We start from the raw sequence: 25,431 nt of genomic DNA, 5'->3' as shown, positions 1-25,431 counted from the left end.
TAGTATTACTAATTCAAACTACTGACCTGCATGAGGGATAGCTTATGTTTTAAGTTCTTAGGGAAAATGTTTTTTTTCTGTTTCATTGTTTGCTTTTTACCTTCCTCTTCTCTCAGTGCCAAGCAAGTTTTCCTTCCTATCTCCTGCAGGGTAGGCTTATATTCTCGCAATAAGGATTCAACTAGTTGGGTTAAGCTTTATGAATAAGTCTACTATTGGATTCCCCGTCTTTGATGGATTCTTTGTTCTTGTACTTCTCACTCCCTACAACCAACAAAGTAGAGGGTCTAGTCTCTAGAGTTGGGAAATCTTTCTTTTGGTAGGTCAAGAGCTTTGTTGTTAGCCTGTCTCCTTGTATTTTTGCTTTCACTTCAGTCTTGGCCTTTTGATTTCTTACTTTCATGACATAAGGCATGCATTTGCAGTTTTTTTTTTTTTAATTTTTATTTATTTATGATAGTCACAGAGAGAGAGAGAGAGAGGCAGAGACACAGGCAGAGGGAGAAGCAGGCTCCATGCACCGGGAGCCCAACGTGGGAATCGATCCCGGGTCTCCAGGATCGTGCCCTGGGCCAAAGGCAGGCGCCAAACCGCTGCGCCACCCAGGGATCCCGCATTTGCAGTTTTGTTCAATCTCACATTGCAGTAGTATTTGACAGGAGGTTTGTTAAGAGTACTTAATCCTTCATACATTATTAGGTTTTTGTTTTCATTTGGTACTTTTCTTAAAATTTTGAGACTTAGAAACTCCTAGAAACTCCTTTCCTCAACTTAATTTACTATTTGTATTTTGGAAAGCCTTTATTGTTTATCTCTACTTTTGCTCAATAAATGATAGGTATTAGAATTCTGGATTATATAATACTGAAATTTCACCTAAAGTGGATAATCGAATTCATCCCTTGGGATATAGGGCAGTGTGAAGGAGATGAACTTTAGTAATCACACTTGGGTATTGAGTCATTACCCACCTGTATGAATTACTGAAGTTTTATGAGACTGTACCATCTGTTGAAACAGAAAGAGCAGCTGTGTTATAGGGACGTTGTGAGCCTTAAGTAATATAACTTGCAGTTTCTGGTACAGGCTCTGGTGTAGTGATTTAGTGAATACTGTGGTTCTCCCATCATTTTTTAGAAGAGCAAATTAAATCTCAAGGAGGTAGCATATATTGCTACCTATTCAAAATTCTGTAATTGTTGAGGTGAAAATTGTTCTCATGTCTCTCCTGATTTTACCTTTCAGAAGAATAATGGTAACTTATTCTGCCTACCCTTATATTTTTTTAGTGCCTTATATGTATTTCCAAGGACCTACCATATATGAAGAGAAAAAGAGAATCTAATGTATTGCCCATTTTGGCAAACTTTTCGAATGTTAAATGAACAAAGACTAATACATAATGCAGTTCCTGTCTTAGGGAACTTGTTAGTGAGATGGACTTATATGTGGTAATTATGGGTGATATGCCTAGTGTAGTAGGGGTAGTAGTTTCCTGGGGCAGAGGAGGGAGGGTCATGAAGTATGGAAAGGATGCCATGATACTGGCAAAGGAGGAATGGGGTTTGTGGTAGTAGCAGCAGCAGCATATACAAAGGCCTGAAGGCAATGGAGAGTATGTCCTATTTATGAGAAGTTTGGGTTGTGTACACAGAATAAAGTAGTCATGGTCTGAGGAGAGGAATGTCTTCTGTGGTTATAGAAGAGAGATGGTAATTGAGATGTGTCTTAAATGACTGGTAGTATATCAGCAAGTAAAGATAGAATGGGTAGGATAACACAAAGTTATTTAGTAGAATATAAGTTACTATATTATAGGGACCTATGAATAGTCATATTGACTTGGCTACTTCTTACTCTTAAACTCTTGTACCACTCATAACTGAAACAGACAGACATCAACTCTTTCTGATAAATCATCAGGAAATTTTACGCATCTCATTAGAGGTTTTATGTAACAGGTATTTGTGTGTATGTGTGGGGGAGAAAAGGATAAGGGGGCAGTTTTTCCAGGCTTACCCTTGTAAGATACAATAATTTAAAATGGGAGGAATGGGTCATAAGTGGCTTTGAATATCACATATAATAGTTTAAAATTCATTCAGTAACTATTAGAGGTCCATCGTAACATTTTTGAACAAGAAACATGATACAGTGATGATTTATCTAGCTGATTTATTTAACCATTATAGGATAGAATTGGAGAGGAATGTGTCTGAAGCAACAGGATCACCTTTTTGTATAATTAGGACTGAAGTGATTAACACTTGAATAAGGAATGATGGTAATGGGAATGAAAGAAAGGGCAATGTGAGAGGAATTTATTAAAAAAGGATTGACAAGTTCTGAGAAGTGATTGAAGATAAGATTTGGAAAACAAGCAGGGCAATTAGGAATATTCATGAAATTTCATAGTTGAGTAACTGGAAATTCTTGATATTAGCAAAGGATAGGACATTTGAAGGAGAACTTGGGGGAGAAACAGAATACTGTTTATGTGATGTGATGTGAATTATATGATATACTTTAGAACATCAACGTGCCTTTTTAAAAATAATTTTTAAAATTATGGTTTCGTCTGTTATGAGACAGGAAACATGGTCTTGTATCAGTGCCATGAATAGTGGAGACAGACTTGTATTCCAACTCACCTTTAATAATAAATATCATAAAGTGAGACTGGAAAGTAATCTTTTGGGATTTTGCTTTTGCTCATCCATAAGCTACAGATAGTAATACTTGCTTGCAGGACTGCTGTGTGAACTAAATAATATAATGTTTATGCATGCTGGCCCATTTTAGTCCTCAGTATATGTTAGATTTCACTTCTTTAATAAAAGATGCTAGCCTTGGCTGGCACCTGGCACCTGGCTGGCTCAGTCAGTGGAGCATGCAACCCTTGATCTCAGGGTTGAGTTCAAACCCCACATTGGATGTAGAGATTACTTAAAAACAGAATCTTTAAAAAAAAAAAATGCCATTCTTACTCTGTTGTCCTACATTAAGATGGACACCACAGAATAATGCCTAAAACATTTTTGTTTTGCTGTTGAGCATTTCACTGAAATCATAGCCATGAGTATTGGCTGACTAAATACATGTATGATCAGCTTATAATTGGACTTAACTCAGAAGTCATAATTATTGCATGTGTAGGTGTAGTTAACAGCCTTCATTTCTGGTAAGTGACTTTACTTAGAGGGTATATGTTTATGTGAGCAAGACAGACTATTTCCTGGAAGGAAACTGTGGTCTCTAGCTCTTTATAATAATGTCACCTTTAATCTTGAACTCATGAGTGATGTCCTATACAGACTATTTTCTTGATGCAGTTACTTACAAGAAGTAAATGAATTCTCCTTTGAACTTGTTAAGACACCATAGACTGTCAGTAATATGGAAAAACTGGATATTGAATCAGGAATGTGAACATGTGTTTCAGGTAGAGAATTCCAAAGATAATGAAGATAGTATTCTACAAAGAGAAATTCCTGCCAGACAGTCTCGGCGAAGGTTTCGGAAAATTAATTATAAAGGAGAACGCCAGACTATTACTGATGATGTGGACATTAACAGCTATCTTTCTGTGAGTATATTTAGGGACATTTCATGGATCTTCTTTAATTTTTATTTATAGTATCTTTAATTTACACGTATTTTTAGTAATATCAATACTTACGGCTTAACATATAAAATTTTAGAGCAGGTAAATATATATAATTTTTTAAAATACTTGTGCTCAGTTGAGCTTGGTAGAAATGCTCTTCCAGTGGGAGTTTTGTTTTGGCTTTGGTTTTGTTTTAAATAATGTAAAAAAAATTCTTTCCATATCTTTTTAGACCTTATTTGTGGATTTTCTTGCCTTTTTATTGTCTGAATGAAATATAGGTAAGAGTTCTGAGAATTCAGGCAATAGACTTATTGGGAGATTTTTTTTCCTGATATGCTCTAAGGGATACAAAAGAAATGCATCAATTTTTTCCTTGTGGTGTGGGAGAAATACAAATATTCTGTGTCAGTGCAGAAACAAGCAAGTGTTAGTGATATGTTTTTACATGCAAATATTGAAGAAGGAGAAGCAGATGAAATAATTAGCTTTAGGTTTTGTAACACTAGAAGAAACATCAGCTGTTTCTCCAGAAGTCTTCAGTTTTGTAATTATAGTGAACTTCACTTTAAACTAAAAAACTTGAATCGAGAAGAAAGGCTAGGGGTTCCTGGGTGGTTCAGTAGATTAATAAGCATCTGCCTTCGTCTCAGGTCATGATCTCAGAGTCATGGGATTGAGCCTCTTGGGCTCCCTTCTTAGCGGGGAGTCTGCTTCTCCCTCTCCCCCTTAGCTTTCTCCCCTGTTTTCTATTTCTCTCCCTCTCTCTCTCAAATAAATAAAAAAATAAAAATCATTAGATTTGAGCTCTTAATTAGGAACAGTGCTCTCAGGTAGCTGATGTAATCTGTGAACATCTTACATCCTATTATATCTTGCAGGCTATTGCCCAGGATCTTTGAGTACATAACTTGGACCTTACATTCTCTTCTTCTTCTAATGCCCTTGTGTTTTCAAAGCATATATTAAAATAGAAAACAGCCTTTATAGCACAACTGTGTACTTTCTGAACTTTATCTCTTTCCATGGGAAGTCCCTTACGCTTAGGAAGTATGGTTTTGTATAATTCTTTCAGATCAGAGTTTCACTGGGAACATGGCAGACTTGCTGAAATTTGCGCTCATTAACATTCCAGTTGTAGTTTCTATATTCAGATCTTAACAGAAAAAAAAAAGATAAGAATAAGTCTAGGAGTATTTTATCAATTTTCAAAGAAGTCATGATCCCCCCAAAATATAAAAACAGTTTAAAGATTAATTGCAACAAAATTCCCAAAAGTATGTTTAATTCATTTGGTTGTCAAAACAGAAATTTCTCCTTCCATGTCAAGGAGTAAGGAGGATTATGTAGGAAGTTGTGTATAGTGAATAAGTGCTAAATTTAAGGCAACTCTAAGGATTTAGTTACATTTGCCTTATGTCATTGGTTCCATACATTCTGTTTCTAACAACAAAGAATAACATGAAATAGTCTCCTAATTTTTTTTTTACCACATCTAGAGGCACATAAACATCATTTCCTGTTCCTATTATGAAATAATTTCTTTTTATATAATAAATTCCCCTATAATAAATTGATTTAAACTAACAAGTTTACAGTATTATACAAGTAATATGTGTCTGTTTTGGAAAGATTAAAAGTTAACTGACTAGTCATTCTGCCCAGTTATGTAACCATTGATGACATTTTATATATTCTTGGTAAAGGTTTTTTCACATAGATACAAATGTAAGCTTTTTGGCTAGCTTTTTAAGACTTAAATATATGATAACATTATAAAACTTAGTTGTGTAATGTGAGCATGTTTGAATGCTATTAAAAAATTTTGAGGGGGATGCCTGGGTGGCTCAGCAGTTAAGCATCTGCCTACGGCTCAGGGTGTGATCCTGGAGTCCTGGGATGGAGTCCCACATTGGGCTCCCTGCATGGAGCCTGTTTCTCCCTCTGCCTATGTCTCTGCCTCTGTTTCTCTGTGTCTCTCATGAATAAATAAATAAATAAACTCTTAAAAAATTTTTTTTACATTTCTCTTGAGAGTGTCATGGTACTCCTTTATAATAATTGCCATAATTTATTTACTCCCCAGTATTTGATCATTTAGATTTTTTTAGTTTTTATTTCTTTAAACTAACATGCTAATTATCTTTGTGGTTACAGATGGACAGATATTGGTTTCTTTAGAAAAATTCTGGGAAGTAGAATTATTAAATTATTTTTAATTGTATTATTTGGTTTTCCTTATCCGAGCTAGAGTGCATAGTCTGTGTGTGTATTTTGATCATTTACTCTAGTCTCAGCTATGGTGTGTTCTTAGATTTTTTTGGTGTCATGTCATGAAGCCTAGGCAAATTCTGAATTTTCTGTACGTAACTGTGGCTTATGCTCCTGAGTCATTTACTTCTGATTCCCATGTGTACTGAAAGTTATCCTCTTAAGGATATGCTGGTTTCTTGTGTAGACCAGAAAGTGCAACAGGCACACTGCTTGATGATTGTAAGTGAAGTGTGGCATTGTTGAATTTAAAGTCTTGCATAGCTAGTTTTAAGTACTTAACCTACTAAGTACTGTCAGGAATTTGGCAGAGGGGAGAGCTCAAGCTGATTCAGGGTAGTTTATTTAACTATAAGACTGGGTTGAAAAAAAAAAAAAAAAGACTGCGTTGAAAAAGGATTTTTGTTGATGTTACATAAATTCGCTATTTCTTGAAATAATAGTTTCTGCTTGCTTTTTTTTCTAACATGGATGTATTTCCGGAAATTTGGAAAGCATTTTAAGAGGTTTTCATTTACTTTTCATTAATGTTAGCAGTAGGTAAAAACTTGTATGTCTGACCAAATACCTACATATTGGGAGTTTGCTATATAAAGGATACTGTGTAGCAAAAATTTTAATTAGTATTTGTTAAAACATCCAGTAGAAAATTGGTTTTATGGCTACCTTAGAGTCTTTGAATTCTTTTGTTTTACTGTCAGCAATTTAGAGAGAAAGATCAAAAATCATTTCTTCTAAACAGCAGTGCAGATTTGATAGTTTCTTTTTTCATTTCCTCACCATCGTCAACTTTTCCTTGCTAAAATGCTGAAGATCAGAAATTCTTAAAGATGTACAGAATTTTTTGTTACTGTTGTCTTTGTCACAATTATTACTAGTACACAATCTGTACATCAAAGTTTTAGGAAGACAAAATTTGCATATTTTATTCTCTAATCGAATGCTTAGGAGGATTGAAAAAGATGGTTTATTTTTATGAATTATTTTCATAGTTTTGTCATACATTGCTTTATATAAAGATGAGAGCCATAATTTTAATGTGCAAGTGAATGTTTTTTTTTCCTTAATGTTAAAAAGAGCATGTCTATAACAGTAACGTTTTTGAAACTCCATTGGGTATTGCTCTCATAGTTTTTAACAGATTTAAATGCTTTTGAATATTCTCAGTAAGAATATTTTAGATATTTGAGGAAGGTGTATTTCATATTTCTAAATAGCAAAATGGTAATTGGAGTAATATTCAGTGAGTAAAATGGGTAATTATGCCAACTGAAAATAGTTTAGCATTTATATGAGCCATCTGTCTTGAATTCTTCCTTACGTACTGTATAATTGGGGCATTTCATCTAAACCCTCCATGATTTGGTTGCTGTACCTCAAAAAACGAAGATGGTAATATTAGGTCTGCCTATCTTATGGGGGGGTTGCTGAAGAACATGAAACATGTTATACACCCTTATAGTTTAATAAGTCAATAATATCTGTAGTCGCTTCCTCTCAAATGTTTCAAGATTTATATACTCCTCTCCTTTCAGTTTCCCTGTGTCATTGCCTTAGTGTTCACTGCCATTCTTTTTAGAACTGTTGTATTAGCATTAGGGTGCCTGGCTGTCTCAGTGGGTTAAGCGTCCAACTCTTAATTTCCATTCAGGTCATGATCTCAGGGTCCTGAGATAGAGAGGCACATTGGGTTCTGTGCTCAGTAGGGAGTCTCCTTGGGGTTCTCCCCCTCTCCCTCTGTGCCTCCCCCTGCTTGCAGTCACTCTCTAAAATCAATAAATAAAAACTTAAAAAAAAAAAAACTTCCCACAGTGATAGAAATAATTTATATCGGTTTCCAAATTGGTGATAGTAACTAGCGCCAAGTGGCTATTGAGGACATAAGATGTAGCTAGTATGACTGAGACTTTTAATTTAAAATTTTAATTGCAAATAATTGACATCTAAGTAACCACATGTGGCTACTAGTTACCATATTGGACAGCACAGATCTGAACTTTGTCCCCCTCTTCAACTTTATGTTTTTCTCTGTTCCTATGTATTCTCTGCTTTTTAGTCAAGCTGAACAAATTTGCTGACCCTTAATGGAACCATGTTTTTATTTATTTTCAGCTTTATTGAGATAAAATTTGCATATAACACTGTAAGTTTAAGGTGTACAACATGATTTGATATACAAACTATATTGCAAGGTGATAACTGTGTGTGTGTGTGTGTGTGTGTGTGTGTGTGTGTGTGTGTTGAGAGGTGAGAAACCTGTTTGTTTATACATCTCTTACATCTACTGTTCCTGTTACTTAGGATGATCTTTTATTCTTAGTTGTCTTGGCAAAATCCTAATCATCTACAAGACTCAGTTCCATGTTCTTGCATGGGAGAACTCCATGATTTTCTCCTGGGAAGGGGTAAGGTACACATCTCTGCATTCCCACAGTATTCCATATATATGCTTGTGACCATGCATTAGACTGCATTCTAATGGTTTCTTCAGATGTCCACTTCTCCCATCAGGGTATAACCTGCCTTGAAAATGGGAACCATCATCATTTTACCTTCCAAGCTTATTGCCTATCAAGGAAAGTAAGAGTGTCTTTTTTTCTATCAGATTGTTTAGGTTCCTGTGTTACTTTGGGCACATTGTATAACCTTCCTACTTCTCTTTTGATAATTAACCTATAGATTTGTCAAAGGATTAAATGAGAGATTTTATATAGAAGGTTCTGCCTAGTGTTTGGGGCTGTGAAAACCATTCATTATGTCAGCAGCTTCTATTCCTATTGTAAAACTCGGTCTTTATTGTTGCATATAAAATAGCTTTCCTATTTATCTGTTTCATACATTAATGTAAAAATTGTGTTTACCAAAATGTTTAAGTATATTAATACATTGAAAAACAAGCTAAAGAATTACAACAAAGGGAAAAAGAAAATCAATCTGGTTTGAAGTTAGGACAACCAGTGTTCAGCCTACTATTGCTCCTACCCCCACCCAGTTTTTTTTTTTTTTTTTTGTAGTGTTTATTCACAGTAGCTCACTTCAAACAAGGCATTTTCATTGTCCAACCTTAAAAGATAAAGTGGTTATTAAATGCATATGAAAGTAATTGAAGTTGCTTTACTGTACACAACAAGTGGCTAGAATCCAGTTAAATGATGACAGGGCTGTCTAGCCAAAACTGATGACTGGTTTTGGAATTAACTGATTTGGAGGTCTTTTTTCTGTCAGTAGCTAGCAAGGCCAGTAGGTTAGTCCATATGTCTTAAGACATGGATCACAAAGTAGTCCCCAGGATAGAGGAAGAAAATAGAGTTTATATTTATATGTAGTATTATCTTATCCTTTTAAATTTCTGGGAATGAGGTGCATGGGGGGCTCAGGTGGTTGGGTGTCTGCCTTTGTTTCAGGTCATGATCTTGTGGTCCTGGGAATGAGCCCCCACATCGGGTTCCCTGCTCTTCAGGGAGCCTTCTCCTCCCTCTCTCCTATGCCCATGCCCTCTTTTACTCTCTTCCTCTTTTTTTTTTCTTTTAAAGATTTTATTTATTTGTTCATGAGAGAGAGAGAGAGAGAGAGAGAGGCAGAAACACAAGCCAAGGGAGAATCAGTCTCCCTGCAAGGAACATGATGTGGGACTCAATCCCGGATCTCAAGGTCATGCCCTGGGCCAAAGTCAGACGTTCAACCACTGAGCCACCGAGGCATCCCAGCTGTCTTCCTTTTAAATAAATAAATAAAATCTTTAAAAAATAAAAAATTAAATTTCTGGGGATTTGTGTGTATTTCATAATGAACTCAAAATATTTTTGCTAGGAATACATATGTTAGTTTATAAATAATATGTTAGAAATGTATCTCAAAATTTTTTTATTTTAAAAAGTTTCAAGATCAGGTTGTTTTTAAATTTCTTCTTCATTTGGCACCAGTTAGTCCTTTTAGCTTTCTGGCCTCATTATCCCTTCATTTTTTCTCTCCCCCCTGGGAGGTTCTTAGAGACTTCTTTACCTAAGGTAATTCTGTCCTTTAACAAATCATTTTGAATTTTAATGTTTGCTCCTTTTATTCAGAATGGTCTACTATGTCCTACTGACAAGTCCTGCTCAGTTCCCAAGACATCATTTATTGATCTCTTTGGAGAGAAGTCTTTCTTAACATTTTCTATTCATAGAGTGCACTTCTCATTGGACCCATAGGGTGTTATATTTACATGCAGTGTGCTCATATAATTCCTCTGTTCCAAAGATAACAGAAAACAAAATGAATAACTTTAAGAATTTCTCAAATGTCTGTTTTTTACATAAAGCTGATTGCTCTGTTTTAAATAGTCTATAGTGGTAAACGTTTTTCAAATGTAATGATTCAAATTTTTAATGTTGATATTTATGTGAAGTTAAACGGTAAAATTAAGGCAGGACGAATAGGGAGGAAGTATCTTGGTTTCACTGAATTCAAGCATCAAGTATGACTTTATTTAACTTGAAATCGATCTCCAAAATATCAAAACATTTTCACTCACTTTTTTGGAAACATTATTGACCCACATATAAACAAGGACATTCTTTAAAGGTTTGAAAACTCTTGTTGGTATTTGGGTACTTCATTTATGAAATTAGAGTCTTTTTTATTCATTTTCCATTTCTTCTGTATTTTTGAATAATGAAGTGTATGTATGTAGTGTGTGTTAACTTCCTCTTGATCCCATATTCCAGAGTAGACTACAGAATAATTTTTTCTCTCTTGTTCCCTATATTGCTTAGGGTGCTTTTTATATTCTTAGGTACAGCATAAGCTACTGGCCTTGTTTTTCTCTTTGTCCATCATAGCGCTTTCATATGAATGGAGCCATTGGACTCTTCCCAAAAAGACACCTAGAAAGAGGATTTCATGGCAACCTCATGCATCGTGGTTTTAAATTTAGAGGGCTTCCTTTTGCTCACCTTTCTTTACATATATATTTTTTTCTACCCAGTCCATTGTTCTAGGGAAATATAGCAGATGGTAGGCATGGTATGATACTCTAGAAGGTACTGTATGATTTTAGACATACAAATTATAATGGAGCAGCTCTTGCTCATTTGCTCCCTCTCTGATTGCACCTTACATTCCCTGCTTTTCTGCAGTGCTCATTGTTTTGTTTGGATTCAGAGCATATTTAGCAAGATTAAGACGTAATTGTCAGTACAACTGATTATTAGGACCAGATCATTTAACCGCCTTTTTGTTGGTGCACTGAATAGTGGGTATATTCTTCTACTTTCCCATGCATGTGACATCTTAAGTTTTTTAGCAGAATGTGTTTGGCTTTGTAGAGTCTGTACATGTTTTTTTTTTTTTTCTTTTTTAATATTTTGTTTATTCATGAGAGACACACAGAGAGAGGCAGAGACATAGGCAGAGAGAAGCAGGCTCCATGCAGGGAGACCTTTGTGAGACTCAGCCCCAGGACTCCAGGATCCCACCCTGAGCCCAAGGCAGTTGCTCAACCACTGAGCCACCCAGGCATCCCTGTGTGTATTTTATATATATATATATATATATATATATATTTTTTTTTTTTTTTTTTTTTTTAAGATTTTGTTTATTTATTCATGAGCGAGAGAGACACAGAGAGAGGCAGAGTCATAGGCAGAGGAGAAGCAGGCTCCCTGCGGGGACTCCATCCCAGGATCAAGCCCTGAGCTGAAGGCAGACACTCAACTGCTAAGCCATTCAGGTGCCCCTGTGCGTGTCTTACTGATCAAGCCATTCCTGTGGTAAGAACTAGGATCCTGCCCCCTGACAAGTTCATTAGAAATTATAGGACTTTGGTCTAAACATGTGATTGCTGAAATTTCCTCTTTAGTCTGTTCATGCTGCTGTAACAAAATACTACAGACTGAGTGGTTCATAAATAACACATATTTATTTCTTAAAATTCTAGAGGCTGGAATTTTAAGACGAGAGTTCAGACATGTTTGGGTTCTGCTGAAGGCTCTCTGAGCTTACAGACTGCTGACCACTCATTGTCAGCTCACATTATGGAAATGGCTGTGGAGTTTTGGGAGGCCTCTTTTATAAGTGTACTTGTATACTAGAGCCATACTACCTTATACTAGAGCTCTGGACAGTGTATTCTCTATGATGCTCTGAATCTTAATTACAGAAGAGGACTTTTCTCTCTTATTCATGAGTATCTAACCTTTCCCAGGAAATTTCTGCATCCCATTTGCCTTCTAGGAAGTAATAAAGAATTCTTGATAGGAAGTTCTTGTACCTACTTACAGGATCCTGAGTCCACAAAAAGAGAAAAAGCAAAGGGGTGATAATATATAATCAAGCTAAGGTCAAATGCTTGCCTGGGGCAGATTTTTTTTTTTAATTGTGAAAAAAAATGCTCATTGTAGAAATGTAAAAACAAAGGAGAACATTAAGAAAGAAATTTGCTGTCATCCTCAATCCAGAGGTAGCTGCTGTTGCTAGCGACTTTTAAAAGTATCTTGATTAATTCACATCTTCTAATTTAGATAATGTTGAATATTTACATATCCTACATTTCTACTTCTCAGGCAACTAAATTTTTCGCCAAACATTATTTTTTTAGTAATATTTTACTGTTTTTTAGTAAAATTTAGCAATATTTTACTATTTTACTAATATTTTTAACAGCAATATTACATTATTTGAGTGTAACAATATTCTCATGTAGCTTCTGCTTTTTTTCCTGTTGGAGACAACTCATGAATAAATGGACCCTGATTATTTTAGGATTTATTTGTGAAAGTTAAATTCCTAGATTAAGGATATAAAAATTATTTTTAAGGCTCTGCATTAGTATTGCAACTTAGTCATTTTAAGGACGTCTGGGTAGCTCAGGTGTTTAGCGCCTCCCTTCAGCCCAGAGCGTGATCCTGGAGTCCCAGGATCAAGTCCCACTTCGGGCTCCCTGCATGGAGCCTGCTTCTCCCTCTGGCTATGTCTCTGCCTCTCTCTCTCTCTCTCTCTCTCTCTCTCTCTGTCTCTCATGAATAAATAAATAAAATCATTAAAAAAAAAGAAATTGTCTTTATCATTCACTTTTTATGAACTTCAATAGTGTTGGGAGCTCAAGGAGGGCAGGGCATGCTGTTTTATTGGCCTGGGGTACCTCTTCCTCTCTTAAAGGTGACACTAATTCTTATGGACCTGCCCAGGGAACCAGAATTGGAAACATTTTTTAACATACTTGAAGCACTTTATACAATAGTTGCTAAAGAAAGCTCTTTTGAAGATTTTTTTGAAGCATCTCTGTTATTAATGTATACCAGTGGTCCAAGGTAACGATTTTTAAGAGCATTCCAATTGGAAGAGATAATAAGTACTGAGACATAGCAAACAGATAAATGCTGATTGTTCTTGCCATTTTGTTTGATTTGTTACCTGTTCAGAAAACTGTGCTGATTCAGCATTTGGCTTTTATTGTACTAGAAAATGTAGTATTTAAAATTAGAGAAGTGATTTCAAGTTGATCTCAGATATATTCTGGGAATCTATAGATGGAGACAGTATTCTCAGTAGTTTCATTTTTTAAATAAGATTTGTTTTTTCAGTTATGTTTATATAGTGCTCTATTGTAATTATTGGGTAGACCTCATATTTTGAAGAAAATAATACTATTTTAAAACTTCACATTAGGTTTGCATATGGTAGGTAGCACACTTGACTGATTACATGTAGAGTGTATTCTTTATTTACCTATATGTGTATGTGAGTGAATGAGTGAAAAATACTTTCTGTGACTGTTTAGTGTAGGGGAAAGTGGAAGCATGGTGTGCCTTTTTATTGTTCCTTCGGTTTCACTGATTCTAATTATAGAAGCTTACATCACCTAAGTTGATGATGAAGGCTTCCCTCTCCTTTGCTTTTTCTTCCTCAATCACTCCCTAAGGAAGGGTCATATTTCATAGTGCTGATGTGTCCTGCTGGTAGCTGTAGCAGGATTTTCATCACCATGGTGCTGACCATTTAGTGGACATGTATGATAGTGTGCTGAAGCACACTCTTTCTTACAGAAGAACAGGAGGAGAATATTGATACTCTGGCTTCCCTTTTTTCAGAAAGGCTGAGCAATAGATAGAATGCAGTTTAAAAGCAAGAATTCCTGAGGGGCACCAGTAATTAGAATTAACCGTGTCTGATAACTTAATGAAGATTCATTTCAAATGTTCAAGTTAAGCAAGGGGTGATGAAGAGATGGGAAAGCTTGCTATGATCCTTTCAAAGGGCTTGTATGTTACCTCTCTGACATTTCAGTAAAGGGTCATTCATTCTCCAAGAGGATTAAAGTGTTTTTACTGTATATATCAGCACATTTAGCATTTTGTATTTTAAAGACTAAATACTTAAAACTAAAATGCAGAAATGAGTGGCCTGTTTATGTTGTTTTGTGAAACTACATAATTTTTCTTTTGTTCTTCACCTGCTTTTGAGTTTGGTTTCTCTAAGTTGTGATTATAGTATTTAATTGTGTAGATGAAGAATAAACAGTAACACTCTGCCTGATATTACTATAAATTTGGTTTTTATTATTGTTGGTTGGTTGTTTTTATAATGTCTAGAATGTATATCCTCTGATAAGTTACCTTTATCCTGAATGACCTTTATTTCCCTCCTTTTCAGTGTTTTGGCTTATTAAGTAAAAACTCTATTTATAGTTTAATAACTATCAAACCTCGTTTATGGCTTTCTGTGCATTTTCTCAGATGCTTTGGGTTTTATTTTTGTTGAGAGATTGTTTATACAGTTAACATAAATTTTAATTATTAACTACACAGCATTACCTTTTTATAAAAAATATTTTGTAATGGTTTGAAGCTTTGCAGAGCCAACATATGTGGATTGCTTTATTTTATGAAGCCAAAGATTTCATCTTATGTGGCCTAGCATCATGGTGTTTCATATGCAGGGGAAATGTACTCTTAAATGGCTATCCTGTGGTGATGGTTCCTAGATAATGTGTAGATCAGGGCACTCTCCCTTGCTGTGATTACTTCATTTGAATTGGTAAGTTAATGGAATGAGATCACAGTAAAATTCTAAAAATGATAGAAGTGAAAAAGTGCTTATTCACCTAATCATATTTTTAGTTATTCGACAAATTACTATTCTCTTCAAAATATGTTAATTCTTTCATTAATTAGAAGCCTATGTCTTTTTTTTTTTTTTTTTTAAGAAATCATGTGGTCCAGCATATCCTCAGAATGCTGGTGGATTCATAGGCTGAATGTAGGATTTGACCCGTGTTTCTTTCATGGTATTGTTGACACAGGGGGATTCTGCATGCAATGTTCACCATACAGTTCCCCAGAATGACAGATACTATGAGATGATTGGTAGAACAAGGAAAAGGATGATGTCATCTTCACTTAACAGTGCACACTAAAAGAAAAGAGAGTTGTTCTTTTACTGAGTTCGTATTTACTACAGTAGTTTCCAACATATGGCATTTAGTGGATTGAATTTCACATACAGGGCAGCAGTTTCTTAAAGCAGCTAAGAGATGGCTCTCCCTTTCTCAGCTTGAGGCCCTCCTTTGTGTGCAATCAGCATGATTTATTATAAAATGGGAGGGAAATGACCATTATGATTTTGTTTTTGATTTGGTTGTAGTTTATCCTGTTGGTACCATACGTGGATGTAATTATTATCTGCCATTGAAACTGAAATACTCTTGAGCCATGTTACTAATGTATAAAAGACTTGTCTTAAAAATTATCTTTAAGAATTGTTTGGCTTCATTTACATAGAATATCTGCTATCATTTTTATATTTAAAAAAAATGAATGATTGCAATTAGACTTAATTTGTTCTTGAATGCTTACCATCGAGTTGAAACTCCGAGCCATTGTAGTTTATTTAAAATAATTAAATTGAAAAAAATACATTGGTGTCTGAAAATCAACCTATATATGTTTTCCATGATTTATGTTTGGAAAGCTAGTCATGCTTATTTGTATTTTTGAGACTTAATTTTACATTTAAATGAAAATTTTTTTGCGTGTATTCTTTTGAAGTTTTTGCCAAAAATATAATTCTTAGATCTTATGGAAACCTAAGTTCATAAATGATCATGTATTTTGAAAACATGACTTGTTTTTGTCCAGAATAATATTTAGCTTTACTGAAGTTAACTGTAGTTTTATTAGTAAATTATGCTGCCATAATTCAGATTGTCAGCATACTGTTTTTCAGAAAGTGAGTCATACTTTGCCCAGAGGTGTATTGAAGAACTCTTCTTTTTTTTGGCTGGGGCTAATGACAAGATGTTTCTTTGACAGTGGAATTTTTTCTAATAACACCCATCTTTCAGGTAATAATTTCCCCTCCGAAGTTGCATATCTCTTGTCCTCAAAATAATGTTAAGTGAATGAAGCAAAATAGTTATGTTACTCTGCCTTGTTCTCTGATTGTGACTCATAATTTTGCTGTCTGGAGACATACTAAGCATTTTATCATTGGAAGCTATGTATTTTTTGGCCATTGGGAGGCACCGTTATAACCTTAAGTGCAAACTCTTGATGGGAGTATCTGCAATAGATTCCTTGTGGCAGATGTGTGAAGAATAAGGGTCAATACTAGAAGACTTGTGTTTTTAGATTGAACTGGGTGTGGCAAAATTTAATTTTTCTCTGGAATTTTTATAGAAAAATGATTGCTTTTTAGAACCAAGCTCAATTTTTAAATCAAGTGTAATAATTTTCATTTCTAATTCCTTTTAAGTTTTACTGGCATCCTGTGTCTTTCTAGGAATTGAGCGTCAGAGTGCAGGAAAATACCATGTTGCATAGGTTATTCTTCCTCAGAGGAGTTGGTACAGGCTGCATGCAGGTCGGCTATTATGCCTGGTGATGATTTTCAGCTTTCCTTTGCAAAATGAAATTCTATTGTTTCCAATTAAATATACTATTTACATAAAAATCTTAGTAGCAGTTTTGATATTTTTAATGTTAATTTAAAGTATCCTGAAGGTTGTACCTTTTCAGAACAGTTATTTGATAAATAGGAAGTTTTGCAAGCAGAAACCCCTGAATTAGTAGTGTTACAAACACATATATGATGTCTGAGAAGAAGGCTGCCTTATGTATTTGTAATGCAAGTGTCTTACCAGAGCTAATTATTTTCCCTTGGGAGGACAATACTGTGTTAAATTTGAATAATAATAGGAAATATAGCTTCCCAAATAAAGCTCAGTATTAGTGCACAGAATAAAAAATCAAGATGGATTTTTAAAAACTGAAATAGAGAGGTGCTCTAAGCCATTTTTTTTCTTAAAGAATTTAGCTTGCTGACATGTCTCATGGAAGGGAGTATGTGTGCGTGCGTGTGTGTGTGTGTGTGTGTGTGTTTTCAGTAAATTGCTTTTTGGGCTACATCTGCAGATACAGTAGCCAATTGATCTAATGCAGTTTCTGAAGGCTTTCTATACAGGTGATGTCATCCTTTTAGCTCTATTCTCCTCCCACTCTCTTTCCTTCTTATTAGATATTTCATCTTACTGCAGAGCATGGAATCAATAGGAGCTTCTCCTTAGGGAGCTGCTGTGAAACTGGCAAGGACAGTAGGAATTAAGACACTAACATATAGTCTTGTTTTATAGAAGATGTAGTGTTTTTGTATCACCATCTATAAATTTTCAACCAGAAAAGCCAGACTTAGATCAACATTACTGTCTTACTGATGCATTGAACAGGAAGCATTACTGCAGAGCTGTAAATAGTGCATGTGGAAAGAGAAAATTTTAATTTTGGAGATTTTCAGGCATTTCTCCAGGACAGACCTGTTAGAGCATATATATCTTCCAACTACCATCGGTTCATTTTTTTTTTTTTTAACCTTTGGTGATTAAGAAGATGAAGAAACTTTCATTTTAAGGATACAGTGTTCTGGTTTGCTTCTGATGCAGAAGAATTACTGCAGTGCTTGCTCTACAGAATGAAATAAGTTGAAGAAGAGACAAAGCTGCATTACAGAGAGGAAAGGTTTCTCAGATCCAGGAACACAGATTTGGTGCATGTTGCCTTATTTACTTTGACTGATACTGTATTAACTGTTATGTTACCACTGTGCATGTCTGTGCCAGGTGCCTGAGGAAGCATGTATATGTCTGTATATACTGAGCCAGAAATGTAAACATCTTGATTTACTGTGATTTGCCTGTTAAAAGTGAATGTTGTGATGAAAACTGTTGCAGTTATTTAGAACAATACTCTGAGCTACTGAAAGCTCCTGATTTCAGTTTGAAAGGGATTTGGAGAAGCTGCCTTTATATAACACTGCAAATGGCGTATGATATGTAAAAAAGAAACTTAACAGAATTTTGTCAACATACTCATCCGTGTGGCTCTGGTTTGAAAAGGAAACTACCCTTTCCAGCCCAGGAAATGGCTTTTCTTGTTCGGTGTTATGCCAATTGTCTTCAGCCATGGGCCTCCAAAGTAAGTAATGTTTATTATTTCCTTGGAGATGGGTATAGTTATTAAATTTAAATTCTACTACTTTGAATTGTAAATTAGCTTTATTGCGCTGTTATATTTTCTAAACTTTAAAAATAAGAATTCAAAAGCAATCTAAAAAGCTCAATCTCATGGCCATTTTGTTTTTCAATTTAAGGGAATCTGTAAAATATCCTAATGTACCTCCAAGAGGATTTGAAAAAATACCTTCATAATAATCTATAGACTTAAAATGTAATGCATCTGAGGTGGACTGTCTTCAGACTGAATCATTTGGTTATGGCTATTTCTGTACTTGTCTCTGAGTATGCTCTTTAACTTGACTGTATTATAATGCCTCCTTATCTTAAATGGTTGATGTATTGAGCAGTGTTAGTCTGATCTCTAGTTTATACTATACAAGTTTTTATTATACAAAAATTTTAGGAAGACAGGGTAATAACTCCATCAGTGAAGTAATATGAAGAAAATACTATGAAAAGTATATGAAAAAAATTTTATGACGTTCTTAAGCATTTTAAAAATAGTAGTAAGTGAATCATTAGCTTGAGACTTTTTAAGATAGCATTTGTTACATTTGTCATTTTTTTAAAGCAAACTAATCACAGAAAAGCAAAATGCTACATAACAGGACATGCTAGGTTTTAAGAAAATATACAATATAATTTAATAAATTGTATTGTTTATAGTGGCTGTTTATATAAATATGAAATTCGATGCCACTCAAGTTATGTTTCCTGTTATGTAAATTTCAAGACAAAAATAGGAAAGTATGAATTTTTAGTTTTTTGTAAAGCTGTTTTCGTAAACACTTTAATTGTAACATAGACTGTGTTAAGATTTCTTTATGGTTCTGTTGAATAGAGACAGGCACAATAGAGGCATTTCCTAGGATGGAATCATGTCTTTGTTTAAAGGTAGTCCGTCCTAGTGATGGTGACTAAGGGAGAAATACTGTGGTAGTGTCGTAGTGTACTGTTTTATCTGAAAGATAGCTCACTGTATATCTTTCTAAACACAGCTCTGGAAAGACATTTAAATTCACTATTCATTTAGCAACAACTGATTGACATGGAAAGAGATAGAAATATAGGTATATGCTTCATTTGTACTATCCAATAAGGCATGGGTAGCCTCCATAGTACAAATGCCACCTGTGGGGCCCATGCTTTGCTGATGCTTGATAGTGACACTACTAAGATTTAAAACCTGTAGAAAGGAAATGGATGAGACCAAGTGAAAAAGCTTCAAAGAAAATAAAGAATGAGATACAGGGGTTGTTTAGAATACCAATCAAAAACAGCCTTTGGTGGTATTAGTAACCAGCTTTTGATTTAAGATTTAACAAGTATAGAAGAGCCAAGGGGGATTTAAAAAATCAGATTCTAAGGTTTGATCAAATGCCAGCAAATACTATCTGAGCAGAATTCTGTGACTGGTGCTTGAATATGTAAATTAAGTATTTGTAAAAGAGTATGTATGGCTCCTTTTCCTCCCTCCCCCATCTCTCATGTTACTACTGATGGAATTTTCACTCTGCATTATGATTATAAACACATTAAACCTGTTATTAATTTTTCAAACTTGGTACTTTTGGTTTTCCAGTACATCTTACTGATTTTATTTATTCATGTATTTGCCCACGGTACTACATGGATTCATTACTTCTGAATTTATTTTCTTGATGGATTAAGTAGTTCTAGGAGCAAGAGGAGGATGGAAGAGGAGGAGATGCACTTTAAGTGCTTGTATGTTCAAAACTGCTTTACTCAATATTTACTTTTAAATATAATTGTTTCGTTGTATATAAAATAATAAATCTAAGGTCTTTTCCTTTTAGCACAATGAAAAAGTTAATGCACTGTCTCTGGCATCCTGTTGGTGTTGAGAAGTCTGGGCTCCTTATAATTCCTGATTCCTTTGTTAAGTAGTCTGTTTTTCTTCTTTTCAGTGATTAATTGTGTTTTGTTTTGTTTTGTTTGGGTTTTACTTTTTATTCTTGATGTCTTGAAGTTTTCCTATGGATTATTTTTTTTGTTTTGTTTTGTTTTTGCTACTTGAAAGTTTCTCTCCAGCTAAAGATTCCAATTGGTCTTCAGTTATGGGAAATTTATTTTTTGAAAACCTCAACTCTTTTCTTACTATTCCAGATGTGGACAGATATGGACAGATCCATATCTGTCCACATTATCTCTAAACATTTCTTTATTTTTACTCCATAAATTTCCAGTTGGATCATCTAGCTCACTGACTGATTCTCCCTTTGTGACCAGTTGCCATAAATGTAATCACTATTAATCATTTTTGAAATCTCAAGTGATGCTTTTTCACAGCCACTCTTGTTTAATAATTTGTTCTCATTTCATAGATGCCATTCATTTCCCTCATTGCTTAGCTCTTTCTTCATATTTCAAATCTTAGTTGAATGTGTTGGAATTTTTTTAAAGAGATTGATACTCCTGGAGTGATTGAGAGCTCACCTTCCTCATCTGTTTAAGTTGCTTACCCAAAGTGACTGTTTACTGGATGGGAGAGGTATCAACACTGTGCCTTCTTTTAGGTGCTCCTATGGTTACTGGTCAAGGAAGTGTGTTCTTTTTCATTTTTTCCACACAGCTAAATCTATGGGTCATTTTTTGGCCCTTATTACACTACCTGTCTGTGGCATTTGACACAGCTCATCACTCCCTTCCGGATACACTTTATTCACACCAAAAGTCAAAGTCTTAGCTGTGACTCACTAGACAGTATGTGACTCTCTTCCCATTACCTTCTTATACACTCCTCCCCATTAAGTGCAGCAAATCTAGTTTCCTTGCTTGTCCTCAAAGTTGACAGCACTCTTTAAACTGATTTCATCTTTTCTCAACAAGTGTATCTACGCTTTTAAAAAACTTAATGTTAAGTGCAAATATTGATTGAAAGCCACTCTTTGGTTTTAAAAATGTGATGATGAGGAGATACATGTGTCATTGTCCCTTTAACCCTCATCTTCTAGTAAAAATAATGAATTAGGAATGCATGCTTATGCCGTAGTTCCACTTGCCTGACGCAGGGTGCCGGTGTCATATACCCAAAGCTACTGTGGTTAGATACAGCTATTTCCTTCAGGACTTTGGAGACATTTTAAATTGTCTTCATAAAACAGGCTCCAAACTACGTTTTTTGGGCCTTGGAATCTATTTTTAGTTCTCTTTCATTGTCAAGTGACACATGTCACCCTGTCTAGCCCCAGAAGCTCCTTTATACATCTGCTTTTAATTTCATAAGACCTCTGTCTTTGATTAGTGTTTCCTGTCTCCCATATGTATGATTGTCTTCCATTTCATCTACGATGCTAGAATAAGCTTTTTATTTATTTTTTGTTGTTGTTGTTGTTGTTGTTGTTGTTTTTAGAATAAGCTTTTTAAAAAGCAGATCTCTTCCAGTCATTCATTTTCTTGCTTCAGGCCCTGTAAGTAGCTTTTTTCTAATACAGGAAACCTAAAGCACCCAAAATACTACTTTTGGCCCTTTATTTCCTGTATCCCCTGTATACATCCCTACCTAAGCTTCACTGATTGGCCTGTTTCTTTTTTTTTTTTTTAATTTTTATTTATTTATGATAGTCACAGAGAGAGAGAGAGAGAGGCAGAGACACAGGCAGAGGGAGAAGTAGGCTCCATGCACCGGGAGCCCGATGTGGGATTCGATCTCGGGTCTCCAGGATCGCACCCTGGGCCAAAGGCAGGCGCCAAACCGCTGCGCCACCCAGGGATCCCTGATTGGCCTGTTTCTTGATTGCATCTTACTCATTCAAGTTTATACACACACAATGAAATTTAAAGAGCATGAATGCCACATTCAAAGGAGTAAGAACACAGAAGAACTTCCTTTTTTTTTTTTTTTTTTTTTTTTTTGAGAAGGGAGAGTTGCGGGGAGAGGTGAGGGAGTTGGAAAGGGAGAATCTCAAGCAGGCCCCATGCCTAGCATGGAGACCAACATGGGGCTCCATCTCACAACCCTGAGATCATAACTTGAGCCAAAACCAAGAGTCAATGCTTAACCACTTGGGCCACCCAAGTGTTCTAAAGTACTTCACTTTCAGTTTGTTTTTCAGCTTTCCATACAGGCTCTTATGTAGGGAGTTTTTGTTTTTCCCTAATTTATATCACTTTCTGCTCCGTTTCCTTCCGTTATAGGTTAAATGCTTATTCTCAGTTCCACTTTATATACTAAGTATATAAGTACTTAATATATACTTATATATATATATAACTATACTTATATATATACTTATATATATGTATACTTATATATAAGTATATACTCATAAGGCATTCTAATAAAACTCATCTTTGAATCTTGCTTTTTTATCATAAAATGCCAGAATGTATACAGTGTGTATAGCTACCCTTAGTTGCTAAGAGCTCCAGAATTTCACCACATTCCAGTGTTATGGTCATTTTTTAAATGAAAAGGTAAGAGAAAATTACCCTTACATACATATATATATTTATTTGTTTTCAGTTTTGAGAATACTACAAATAACTTATTTATAGAAATAGTAGAGGAATGTTTTCTCCATACAAAAATAAAACATTTCAGCTGGATATTGCAGATCACGCTGAAACTTCTTTTGGACTACCAGCCTTGATTCTTCTCATTCACTAGACAGTACTACTCTTGATTGTGTGGTATATATTCCTTCAAATCTTTTCTCCCAAACCTAGATGAGTATGTACCCAGAAAACATGTAATGATGTTTTTATGCTTTTTAAAAAATGAGTCTTCTATTTATCATGAAAGTTACTTTTTAGTCAGTATAGCTAGGTTTTCTTGTACCTTGAACTGTAGCACAGTATTCCATTAACAGGCTATAATAATTTAGCCATTCTCCTTGTGACAATTATTTTTCTTTTCTTTAAATTATTACAGTTTGTTTGTAATGAATGTTCTTGTACATCCTCCTTGCACACCTGTGTGCTTTTTTAGGATAGATATCCAAAGAGGAATTTTAAATGTAAAAAATCTTAATATTTGCTCTCCAAAGTGGCTACTCCTTGAATCACTCTTAAGAGTGGCTACACCAATTCATAACTCCCATTACCATTTATGAGAATATTGGTTTTCTCCTTAGCCTTGCCCGTATTATGTATTCTCAGGCTTTCTTTTTGCCAGTCTGATGAAAAGTTATTTAAATTTTTATTTCTCTGGTTCCTGGCAAGGTTTAGTAATCTCTTTTAACGGCTTTTTTCTCCTGCTGCTGTGACTTAAGTGGTCCTGTGTTGAGATGGCAGAGCCAAAAGACCAAAGCAGTATCTGAGTTTGCATATAAAGCAGTTGCCCCAGAGTGTTGCCTAGACCTGCAGAGAAATTTGAGTCAGAAAAATAAACACTTGGATGGGTTAAGTCTGTGTAAGACCTACAGCACCTCTTCTGTCATTGCCCTTCCCAAAAACCTGTAGCAGCTCTCTTATAACCTATAGGAATCAAAATCAAAATGCTTGACATTCAAGATTATTTTCTACCTCTAGCCTCTGCTTAATACATCTTTTTTCCTTTATATATATAGAATCTTCAACAGACTGTACTTTCTCATAATCTCTGTCTATATTCAAGCTCTTACCTAAGGAATCTGTCCATCCCCCAAATAGAACTTTGACATTGGGCCTCATGGACATGTGAATTCCAAATGTGAGTTCCAGCAGAGCTTGGAAGTTCAGGTATGGGAAATGGATAAAGGAACTGTGGAAAATAGGAAATTTTGCCAGACCTGTGATGTGGTAAGTGAATTGACATTGCTCATGAGAAGTCAGCTAGTAAGTCCCTGTTGGGGTCAGGAAGAAAAGGAAAAGAGGCAGATAAGCTGAGACACAGGAGAGATGGTTTAAGACATAAAGGATTCCTATTGGAGGAAAACTTTCACCTTTCTTCTGCTTCTTTTGTTAGGAATAGAAGGAATTGTTGGATGTTAGGAACTCAGACCTTAATGTCAGGAAACAATTTACTAGGAAAGAACAACTGATTTATAGTCAGACGGCCTGGATTTTAAAGTAATTTTCCCTGCTTCCTAGAGATGTGATTATGGGTAACCTGTGTGGCTCCTAAGGGCCTTGGTTTTCCTAATATGAAGTTTGGGTATAATAATAGCATCTTCCTTGTCTGGTTATATGATGATTAAATGAGATAATCTATGAAAAAGTCTGTAAAATGATGTATTTACTAGTTTACCTATTTGGTGCATGTAGTGAGCACTCAAACATTAGCTGTAGTCCCTATCATTATTTTCGTAAGATTAAGAAGTTGAGAGGATTCCTATATATTGATCTAAGTTTTCTTCATGGGGTAGAAAGGAGATGCTGTACACTTGTACATCTTTGGCCACTCTTCACTGTTATACTGCGATCCTTGAAGATGGGATCCATCTGTTTTCATCTTCATGTTACCAGCAGAATTCCTGGTACAAAGCAGAGTACTAGAATCAGATACCTCTTGGGTTTGAATTCCAACTCGAGTGAGAGATCTATGGCCAGCAGCTTAATTTTATTGTCTCAGTTCCTCATTAGTAAAGTAGGGATAAAAATGCTTGTCTTTTAGGGTCTAGTGAGGATGAAGATGGCTTAAAAGTATTGCTACGCACCCAATTTGCAGTCTTGCTTTTCTGGCTTTGGTTCATTGTGTTACTTTGATGGATGACCTCTTTCTCCTTGGTCTTCTGTAGGAATCTTGGAATACGGATTATCTTCTACTCCTGACAGCTCAACCAAACATCTGGACTTTTAAAACTATTTTCAGTCTTTGTCTTTTCATCCGCTTAATTACTAGATGAATTCTGCCTAAACAATAGAAACTAAGTAGGAGCAAGGTCTTTGAGCTGAGATACACTCCCATCACTGTTTCTGTATTATTGTAACCACTTACGGTTAGCTCATTGATTTTTCTACCTTTTAAAAAATTTATTTGAGAGGGAGAGTGCATACACATATGAGGATAGGGGCACAGGAGAGAGAGAGAAAGTCTCAAGCAAACTCCAAGCTGAGTGCAGAGCCTGACGCCAAGCTCGACTTCACAGCCCCTAGATCACTACCTGAGTGAAAATCAAGAGTC

General features: G+C 35.2%; 1 protein-coding gene across 10 annotated transcripts in view; it reads left to right on the top strand.

Annotated features, from left to right (window-relative positions):
• The window catches only part of RAPGEF6 (Rap guanine nucleotide exchange factor 6), a 190,309-nt gene that overhangs the window by 69,489 nt on the left and 95,389 nt on the right, over positions 1 to 25,431 (top strand). For 8 of the 10 annotated variants that reach the window (XM_077911550.1, XM_077911553.1, XM_077911555.1 and 5 more), the window contains exon 6: positions 3,443 to 3,586. The exons of 1 other annotated variant lie outside the window; for it this stretch is intronic. In XM_077911550.1, the coding sequence (XP_077767676.1) occupies positions 3,443 to 3,586 (144 nt within the window). Of the gene's footprint in view, positions 1 to 3,442; positions 3,587 to 17,384; positions 18,325 to 25,431 lie in introns of those variants that run through there. One more of the 10 variants, XM_077911556.1, reaches the window with a different exon arrangement.

This window comes from Canis aureus, chromosome 10 (assembly GCF_053574225.1).
Source record: "Canis aureus isolate CA01 chromosome 10, VMU_Caureus_v.1.0, whole genome shotgun sequence".
Taxonomy (NCBI): domain Eukaryota; kingdom Metazoa; phylum Chordata; class Mammalia; order Carnivora; family Canidae; genus Canis; species Canis aureus.
Note: the sequence above shows the minus strand (reverse complement) of the source record. Positions and strands in the feature narration are given on the sequence as shown.